The following is a 10,632-nucleotide window of genomic DNA, read 5'->3' as shown; positions in this document are numbered from 1 at the left end:
GCAATGCAGTTCTAGGCTGCTTCAACAAAGGGAGAGTTTCAAGATCGTGGAATTTGCTGGGACCATTTCACATTGCACTTCATACATTTGCACTTTGTGCATTGCATGTTAAAGAAGAATTATTACTCAAGTACATACAAATAAATACTGCAATGGAGCTTGCCATCAAGGTCATAGCTAGGGACGGACATAAAGGGGGTCAGTCACCTGACCAACCAGAACGTTACTGGGGTATTTTAAAGGGCTTTGCTGATGGGTCCCCAGCCAAGGGGGCAGTTTTAGACAGAGCCACGTGGGGCCACGTTTCCCACCTTAGGAAGTGTATTTCTGATTTATGAAGCCCCAATGTGGAAGCGGTTCGCCTTTGCTTCTTCCAGGCAGAGTGGAGATCTCTTTGTGGTCTCCTGTCTCCAAAGCCAATTGGGCCCATTTAAATTAGAGGCCAGCTGGCAGCTGCCATTCACGGGACACGCTTGGCGTGGGATGACCTTTCCCAGGATCCCCAACCGTCCTTTCTGGAAAACAGGCCACTGCAGCCCCTGAGCATGTACAGAGTTTATTTGCGCCCCCTGCTCCCACCCCGTCTTCTCCGGCCCCTGTTTGGTCGTAGCCAGACTTTGTCCGGAGCTGGGGGGGCTTTTTGGTCTCCTTGGCTGGGACGTCCAGCGGCTCTTGTCCCATGGGGGGCCTCGGGGTCTCCTCCGCTGCAGGGTTGGGGGTCCCTGTGGCCAGAGGGCATCCTCAACCGCAGGGGATCCGGTCTAGGGGATCAAGTCCAGAGGAGCCACCGAAGCAGAGCAACTGCAGGAGCCTCTCCAGCTCCTTCTCCAGGGGCCCCAGAGCTCCCCCCCCCGCGGCTGGTCTCCCCCCTGCTCAGCCCCAAAGGGAGGAGGGGTCCTTTTCCCCCCCTGCACGAAAGGGTGGGGGGATCCCCTCCTGGGATCCGCTTCTCCCCCCCCTTGGGATCCCTGGCTTTCCAGTGGATCCCCCCGTCCCTCCTGGGCTCCCTCGTCTCCCAATGGCCTCCCAGGATCCCCTCGGGCTGAGCTCCGTCCCTTCCCGGGATCCCTTCGGCTGCTTGGCTCCTGGCCCGGCGGTTCTCCTCCTGGGGGTGGAAGGGCCTTTTCCCAGGGGTCGCCCGAGAACCCCCGGGGGGAGCCTGGCAGGAGAAGCCGGGGAAGGGAGGACGCGGGCCTTCCCTTCGGAGCCTCCCCTTCAGCTCCCCGGGCGAAGCTCCGCCGCCCCCGCCAGGAGCCTCCCGCGCCCAAAGGAGCCGCCCGAAGGGAAGGGGCGGCGGGAGGGGAGGGGCCACCACGGCTCCTCCCACCGAAGCTCCGCCCTCCCTCCGCCTCTCTGTGGGGCTGGCTGTGGGCGGGGAGGGCGGGGCGGAAGGAGGGGCCGGAGTGGGGACAGACGCGCAAGCGCAGAGGACGCTGGGAAAGCACCTCCCTCCCAGCGACGGCGCTCGGTGGGCGGAGCTACGGAGGCCGAGAGGGACCGTTGCTGAGGCGGAAAACCAGGCGCGGAGAATGAAATAAAAGAAAGGAACGTGGCGGCGAAGGGAAGGCTGGAACCCAATTTGGCGCTTGGGGGTCACCGCTGCAGGAGGAACCGTGTCGAACGGCAGGTCCCTTTCTCTCCTTCGGGGGAACGACAAGGAGGCGGTGCCTGGAGAGGAGGAGGCGGGGCTTCGCAGGAAGGAGGGGCTGGGAAATGGAGCGCCTTCACTTTCGGAACCAGTGAGCTGACGGAAGGAGCGGTCCGCTTCGGAGGCGGAGAAACCGGAAGTAAGTAGAGGCTGCTGGGGCGGAGTGGCAGCTTGGGAGGGTCTCCTTCGGGTCCTCGTGAGGGGGTGGTCTCGGCCTGGGCCTCTCCTGCGGTGAGGGGGACGCCGCCGTGACCTGCCTCTCTTTCTCCCCTGCAGGAGGACGGAGGAGCCCGGCGCCGGAGGGAAGGAAGGAAGCGCCGCCCGAGAGGAGGAGGAGGAGAGCAGGCCCCGCGGAGCAGCCCCGGGAGACGGCGGGGAAAGGCCGGGGGGCTCCGGAGCTGCAGGAGGGATGAGCCCAGCGGGAGCCCGGGAAAGGCGGCTGCCTGGAGGGCGATGCGGGGAGGAGGAAACGGGGGGAGAGGCCAAGACGGGCCTGGAGAGCGGAGGGTCCTTCGGAAGACCCCGGAATCCCCAAAGGATCCAGGAGGAAGAAGAGAGATATCAGTGCCCGGAATGTGAAAAATTCTTCAAGGGAAATGAGTATCTTCGAAAGCATCTAAAGGCCCATTCAGGAGAAAAACCTCATAAATGTCTGGAGTGTGGAAAGAGCTTCAGTCGGAGGAGCCACCTTTATACACATCAAAGGATCCACACAGGAGAAAAACCTCATAAATGTCTGGAGTGTGGAAAGAGCTTCAGTCGGAGGAGCCACCTTTATGCACATCAAAGGATCCACACAGGAGAAAAACCTCATAAATGTCTGGAGTGTGGAAAGAGCTTCAGTCAGAGGAGCCACCTTTATACACATCAAAGGATCCATACAGGAGAAAAACCTCATAAATGTCTGGAGTGTGGAAAGAGCTTCAGTCAGAGGAGCCACCTTTATGCACATCAAAGGTTCCACACAGGAGAAAAACCTCATAAATGTCTGGAGTGTGGAAAGAGCTTCAGTCAGAGGAGCCACCTTTATACACATCAAAAGAGCCACACAGGAGAAAAACCTCATGAATGCCTGGAGTGTGGAAAGAGCTTCAGTCAGAGGAGCGACCTTTATAAACATCAAAGGATCCACACAGGAGAAAAACCTCATAAATGTCTGGAGTGTGGAAAGAGCTTCAGTCGGAGGGGAAACCTTTATACACATCAAAAGATCCACACAGGAGAAAAACCTCATAAATGTCTGGAGTGTGGAAAGAGCTTCAGTCGGAGGGCCAGCCTTTATGCACATCAAAGAATCCACACAGGAGAAAAACCTCATAAATGTCTGGAGTGTGGAAAGAGCTTCAGTCGGAGGGGCGACCTTTATGCACATCAAAGAATCCACACAGGAGAAAAACCTCATGAATGCCTGGAGTGTGGAAAGAGCTTCAGTCGGAGGGGCGACCTTTATGCACATCAAAGAATCCACACAGGAGAAAAACCTCATGAATGCCTGGAGTGTGGAAAGAGCTTCAGTCAGAGGGGCCACCTTTATGCACATCAAAGGATCCACACAGGAGAAAAACCTCATAAATGTCTGGAGTGTGGAAAGAGCTTCAGTCAGAGGGGCAGCCTTTATACACATCAAAAGATCCACACAGGAGAAAAACCTCATAAATATCTGGAGTGTGGAAAGAGCTTCAGTCAGAGGAGCAGCCTTTATAGACATCAAAGGATCCACACAGGAGAAGAACCTCATAAATGTCTGTTGTGTGGAAAAAGCTTTAGTCAGAGGAGCCACCTTTATGCACACGAAAGGATCCACACAGGAGAAAAACCTCATGAATGCCTGGAGTGTGGAAAGAGCTTCAGTCAGAGGGGCAACCTTTATACACATCAAAAGATCCACATAGGAGAAAAACCTCATAAATGTCTGGAGTGTGGAAAGAGCTTCAGGCAGAGGAACAAACTTTATGCACACCAAATGATTCACCCAGGGGGAAAAACCTCATAAATGCCTGTTGTGTGGAAAGAGCTTCAGTCAAAAGGGAAACTTATTCAGCATCAAATAATCCACACTACAGAGAAACTCTACCAATGCCTGGAGTGGGGAAAGAGCTATACTGAGCGTAGAGGCCTCCATCAAGACCAAATAATTCACAAGGGCGTGGGAGAAGGCACAGAGTGTGTCTTGGGAATTGAATTTTGCATCCAATTTGGCCAATTGTGAATTGACACGCTAGGGATTTGTCCCAAGTGCACAAACTTCCAGTGTCCTAACAAAGCAACAGAATAATGATATCCATGATAATTGTAATTCCAATAAGGGGGTTGAGTAAAGAGGAGATTAAGAAAAGTAAATAGTTGCCAAATAAGGGAGTTTCCCAGGCTGATTAAGAAAGGACTTTTCAAGTGTACATGCTAGATGTTTCAACTGGCTACAATGAGATGCCATTTCTCATGTGAATGTTCTCTTCTGTAATGCAATTCTCATTTCAGTGCTGGTGCTTAATATTATGGGATGTTACTGTCCACGTCTCTGATATAACTGTAGCTGAGCAGGATGATTTCTTCCATGCTTTAAAAACAGGCTGATCTATATTTATAAATATATGTTTTCTATATTTTTTTAAAAAAAATCTTATTTCTTCCATACAATCAATTTTTCTTTTCTACTTTTTCTACTGTATTGAGTATAAAATGAAACCCGATTCTGTTTCCTCTTTGGTTGAGGGAAATCTGTTTGCTACAATACTCTAATAAATTGCTTTTAAATTGACATCCCACTTGGTGCTTAATTGGAGCAAGTGTTCTGTCATTATTTGATTCGCTCTATATGGCTTTTCCAAATGTCCGAACCATGTAAGACCATCTCCAGACATCTGACACTCTTGCCAGTTGGATCCCCAGAATGGTCCCCTTGTCTTCCAGCAGAAACCGCTACAAGGGACTCTCTTAAGGCCAAGAAAACTTCATATTCTCGTATGTCACCTCTTCGACCTCCCACTAGGTGCAGTGATTAGGTGTTTCCCAGTTGTCAGGATGGTTAAAGTCCCCTATTTTTATGCTTCCTGTTAACCAGCTAAATGATTAGCAAACGGTTCTTCTAGTTCCTCTGATTGGATAATCCGGAGTTTACAGTTATGGTAACCACATTCCGTTTTCCTTTCATAATAACCCAAGTGCATTTAATGAAGGATTTTGGGGGGGGGGGTTTAGTGTTGTTTTTTTTTGCAATTAAAAAAGGGTTAGCTGTTGATGTGTAACTTCACCTCTTCTTCTATTGCGTCTGTTTTGAAATTTTTAAATGCTTCTGGGTTTCATCCCACCAGGTTTCAGTAATGGCAAGAATGTATTTGTTCTCATGCACTAAGAGAAAATTTACTCAATCATTGGATTGAACAACATGGATGTGCTTTAAAAAATACACAGCTAATAACTTTTGTCTTAGCAAGAATTGCAGTTGAACTTATACACCGCTTTACAGCCTTCTCTAAGGGGTTTACAAGAGTTAGCATATTGCTCTCAACCAATGTTCCCTCTAATTTTTTTTCAGTGTGTGCGGAAAAGTATAGTGTTTGAGCGGCACATTTTCATGTCTGAGCACCTGAATTTTTTTCACAGATGTTTCACAGAGCAATTGATTTATAGGATCCGAATTGGAATGGAGGAAAATGGTTGTGTGTGTGTGTTTGAGTGAGTGAGCGAGGGTTCCGGTAAGGGAACTGTGCCTATTTAGAAAAAAAGGTAAATTATTGCAAACATGATATATGTTTCTAGAGAGGGGGGGGGGGAGAGAGAGAGAGAGAGAGAGAGAGAGAGTGGGAGGGAGGGAGGGAGAGAGAGAGAGTATCCCTCCTTCCTTCAGCCCAACACACTCTCGCTGGCATCCCAACCAGACAAGAGGGACTGCAGAGGGTCTCCCTGAGTTTAGGGCAGCGAGTCAGGGCTGGGCCAGCTTGGGCACCGCAGAAAAGCAGCGGCAGCCAAAAGGGGAAGGGCAGGAACAGCCTGAAGCCACCCCCACACCAGCTAGAGAGGGTGCTGTGACAGCCGCCCAGGACGAGGGGACGGCGGTGGCCAGGATGGGCAAGGGCTGCCCACCCTCCCCACCCAAGCGGGCTTCTTGCACAGCTCCAGCCGGCATCTCTCCTGGGGATCCGTGGTCCAGAGCACTGCCGCTTCCAGCGGGATATATTCTGCCAGGCCCTCGGCGGCGTCTTTAGGCGGGGATCTCACCTGCCCGCCAGCAGCTCCTCCAGCATCCCGTCTGGAAGCAGCAGCACAACGGTCGCCGTTACCAGGGGCGAAGGGGTGGCGGTAGCGAGAACAGGCGAGTGCCACCCCTTCCCCTTCCCCAACATTGGCTGTTGCGCTTCCGCTTCCATTAGCAACGTGGTTGTTAAGTGAATTGCTGCAGTTTTTAAATTAGTAATGCAGTTGTTAAGTGAATCACTGCCATTTTTAAATTAGTAACACGGTTGTTAAGTGAATCACTGCAGTTTTTACATTTGTAACACGGTTGTTAAGTGTATCACTGCAGTTTTCAAATTATTAACACGGTTGTTAAGTGAATTACTGCAGTTTTTAAATTAGGATCACGGTTGTTAAATGAATGGCTGCAGTTTTTAAATTAGTAACATGGTTGTTAACTGAATTGCTGCAGTTTTTAAATTAGTAATGCTGTTGTTAAGTGAATCATTGAAGTTTTTAAATTAGTAACACGGTTGTTAAGTGAATCACTAGTATTTAAATTACTAACACGGTTGTTAAGTGAATTGCTGCAGTTTTTAAATTAGTAATGTGGTTGTTAAGTAAATCACTGCACTTTTTAAAGTAGAAACATGGTTGTTAAGTGAATCATTACAGTTTTTAAATTAGTAACATGGTTGTTAAGTGAATCATTGCAGTTTTTAAATTAGTAACACGCTTGTTAAATGAATCACTAATTTATAAATTAGTAACAGGGTTGTTAAGTGAATCACTAGTTTTTAAATTAGCAACAGGGTTGTTAAGTGAATCACTGCAGTTTTTTAATGCAGTTGTTAAGTGAATCACTAATTTATAAATTAACATGGTTAAGTGAATCACTAGTTTTAAAATTAGTAACAGGATTGTTAAGTGAATCACTAGTTTTTAAATTATTAACACAGTTGTTAAGTGAATCACTCCAGTTTTTAAATTAGTAATGCAGTTGTTAAGTGAATCACAAGTTTTTAAATTGATAACAGGGTTGTTAAGTGAATCACTGCAGTTTTCAAATTAGTAACACGCTTGTTAAGTGAATCACTGCAGTTTTCAAATTAGTAACACGGTTGTTAAGTGAATCAGAGTTGGAAGAGACCTTAGAGGTCATGTAGTCCAACCCCTCCCCTCCCCAAGCCGGAGAGCCTACAGTGTAGGCGGGGCCAGGGCTGCAGGTGGCGGCGAACAGGAAGGGAAGCGAATGCCAGCCAGCATCCCTGCCTTCCTCCGAGAGCCGCTTCTTTGCCAGCCTCTCAGCTGATCGGTGCCAGGCAGCCCCCGTGACACACGGACCCTTTGCTGCCGCACGGGGCGAGCGCTGCCGGGGGGAGATCCGGGGGCGAGGAGGGAAAAGGCGTCCCGAGCAGAAGTTTCCCTTCTCCTCCCCCTCTCCCCGCTGACTTCTCCCCAGCAGCGGCCCCCAGGGAGACTGAAAGGGGCGCAGCGCTCTCCCAACCACCGAGGAAGGCAGAGGATCCGGCCCTGGGCTGTTGGGAGAAGCGCCCTAACCCTCCCTTCCCTTTGGCAGCCGCCTGGCAGAACGGGGAGATTTCTGACATTCTGTAGCTGGAACCAGCCAAGCGCCCTGCGCACATCGGCCGCCCGGGAGCCCCGAGGCTCACCACCACCGTCTCCGGAAGCACCAACGGCCTCCCGGAGAAGCCGGACGTGGCTCCAGGGAAGCCCCCGGAGGCTGCAGAGGGCAAGAAACGCCCCCAAAGGGCCAACTACAAGTTCGGACATGATCTGTCTCTGACTTCCAGGGGACATCTAGGAGGGCGGGGAGGCCGTTTCTCCCCCCCCCCCCCCCGGCTTAAGGAAAGTCTTTTGGGAGAGGAAGACCGTGCGTTGTGTGTTTGTGTGTGTGTGTGTGTGTGTGTGTGTGTGTGTGTGTGTGTGTGTGTGACATGCGCATGCGCAGTTGGTTAGGGAATTGAGTGGACACGTGGGGGACCAATGGGAATTCTCCCTTCTGCAGCGTCATCGGTCTCCGGGCAGAGTTTTCCTTGATTTCACCAATCAGAAATCAGAGTTCAGAAAGGAGTGAAGGGGGATATTTCCAGTCACATTTAAAGATATTAAAAAACACTGCGCTGCACTTTGAAACTTGTGCGCGGTGTTTCTTTGTTACCTGCGCGACGGCTCACGCGCGCAGCTTAGAGGGAACGCTGCCCCTGCTACCTACCTACCTGTCATCTATCTATTGAAAAGTAGCAACAACTGACCCTACATTAGAACAATTGTGGCTGTATATTGAAACTGCCAAGTAGGAGTGTAACAACTTTTTTATTCTATTGATATGCAGCAAACATCATCACTTTAGTGACCAAAGTTACAATGGCATTGAAAAAAGTGACTGATGACCATTTTTCACACTTAGCGACCGTTGCAGCATCCTCATGGTCACGTGATCAAAAATTTGTTTGGCAACAGATTCGTATTTATGCTGGTTTCAGTGTCCTGGGGTGACCTTTTGACAAAATATAAAATTTTTAATCAAGCCCCCCCCCCCCCCGGTCAGTGGTGTCCCTCTTTACCAATCTGAACATCTGGTCACCTTAAATTAGTAGAAACCAAGGGGGGGGGGGAACAGGAAATTATTCAAGGTTTTTTTCAGCAACTATATGGTAGAGAGGAAATTTCTGAGGACCAAATTAAGGAATTTTTAGATAATGCAAATCTACCTAAGATCTCAAATGAAGCGAAAGGGGTGCTAAACCAAAAGATAACAATAGATGAATTAGAAAAGGCAGTAAAAAAAATGGAAAACAACAAAACTCCTGGCATGGATGGTTTGCCAGTTGAAATCTATAAAACTTTTTTGAAAATCTTAGGACAAGAGATGATAGTAATATTTAATGCTGTCTCGACGGATTCTATCGCATCGAAATCGTGGGCTGAGGCCTATATAACCCTTTTGCCTAAAGCTGGAGCTGACCGTACCCAAATTAAAAACTATAGGCCCATTTCACTTTTGAATGTGGATTATAAAATCGTTGCAGCTATACCGGCAGATAGACTTAAATTCTTCCTTAGCAAATTTATACACCCTGATCAGAACGGCTTCCTGCCGTCGAGGCATTTGAAAGATAATGTTAGAATTATTTTGGATGCCTTAGAATATTATGAAGCTCGGCTGGACAAACAAGTGGCCTTTATGTTTCTCGACGCACAAAAGGCATTTGAACGGGTAAATTGGAAGTTTATGTTGTCACAGTTAGAAAATATGAAGTTTGGAGAAAACTTCTTAAATGCAGTTCAGGCAATTTATGTATGACAAACTGCGACATTACTGGTAAATGGAGAAGAGGCGGGTGTCAGCGTTCCAAATATCATGCAGAATTAAATCAGAGTCCAAGGCAGATCTATCCTTAAGGTTCCAATTTAATAAGACAGACATGTTGGCATTATGCTATGGAATCCCAATACTGAAAATGACATCACAATTCCACCCAGATAAAAGTTCATGATCTTGTCCCCACGCCCACAGTCCATCACATGGTCCAATCTTCTTCTTCCACGCTGTTAACAATGGGAAGTAAAAGTGAACTATTGTAACAGATCCCTGAATTGTGTAACAAGAAGATGCCGGTTAGAGACTAAACAATGAGGAAGAAAAAAAATGTTGGGCTGTGAATGTATGTTTAAAGTTGTATTTGTATTTCTATGTCTTATTAAAAAAAATTATAACCAATAAAGATTCTTTAAAAATAATAATATTCTATACACAATAAATTAAAATAAAACCATTAAAATATTCTATGCACAATAAATATTTTTTTAAAAAAAACATTAAAAGCATAAAGGGAAAAAAGCAGGCAGAATCAGCAGCTCTCCGATGTGATGGATGCAAGGAGCAGGCAGGTGAGCAGGCAGCAGGTAAGGTGGCCTGGCTGGCAGGCTTAGGCAGCCAGGGGAGGCTGGGGACTGGGGGGGTGGGGGGTGGCAAGAGAGGCCTCAGCTGGCGGTTCTGGGGCCCTTCCTCCACTGCAGGGCTCCGAGGCTCCGGAGGCTCGGTCAGCATTCCCGTGGCCATGTTTTTAAGCCGGAAGCCACGTGGAGGCCTTCTTTACTGGTGCAGCCGCTTTTGGGGCAAATAGGGCTTCTGTTTTCAGCCCGACAGCCCCAAAAGCCTCTTCTGGGCATCTATTGCAGTTGCAAGGAGCCAAGGAGGGTAAAGTAGGACGTAAAGTGAGATTGGGACATTAAGTGTGAAACCTACTGGGTCAGGCTGGACAGCCTCTCAGGACCCCTTTACTTCTATATTAAAAAGCCACATAGGCAGAGTTGCAGCTTGCAAAAGAACAGGAAGCCGGTGCCTAACCAAAAGATGTTCCAGCCAATGTCCCTATCTCAAAACCTATGTCAAAAGTCCAAGGTTCAATTAAAGTTCCATAATGGCACGTCCTCCATAAACAAAAGGAGAAGTAAGACCCCGTCTCCTTCTAAGGCTTCTCTCCTCAAGGCAACCACTAAGAAGTGAGTTAAGTGTTTCCGTGTTGCAATGCTTTTGAGAACGTATAAGAACGCCTGCTTCGATAATGAAGGGTGCTCAGAACTTGCGATGCTAAGCCATGGGCTCCCTTTCTGAACCTGGCTGCCAAATAGACTTTTCCTGTATCCTGAGAAGTCTAACGCCTGTCATTTTCTGCAAGAAGGGCATGGAGAAGAGCGTGAAGATTCTCGGTGCTCGCGGCTTGGTTTAGCCTCACTGGATGTCACAGACTCCTTTGTCCAGTCCTGGCCATATTCTATGTTCC

The 10,632-nt window shown here is 48.5% G+C and overlaps 1 protein-coding gene across 1 annotated transcript; it reads left to right on the top strand.

The window, feature by feature from the left end:
* Positions 1 to 1,900: 1,900 nt before the first annotated feature.
* Positions 1,901 to 4,430, top strand: LOC148042318 (uncharacterized). Its single transcript, XM_087702977.1, is given in 3 exon segments — positions 1,901 to 3,620; positions 3,622 to 3,670; positions 3,673 to 4,430. Coding segments are annotated over 3 exon segments (1,797 nt in total). The 5' UTR covers positions 1,901 to 2,057; the 3' UTR covers positions 3,858 to 4,430.
* Positions 4,431 to 10,632: the final 6,202 nt, after the last annotated feature.

This window comes from Thamnophis sirtalis, unplaced genomic scaffold, assembly GCF_051295495.1.
Source record: "Thamnophis sirtalis isolate CommonGarterSnake01/CBP01778 unplaced genomic scaffold, rThaSir2_p1.2 scaffold_18, whole genome shotgun sequence".
NCBI classification, from domain to species: Eukaryota; Metazoa; Chordata; class Lepidosauria; order Squamata; family Natricidae; genus Thamnophis; species Thamnophis sirtalis.
This window is presented reverse-complemented; position numbering and strand designations above follow the sequence as displayed.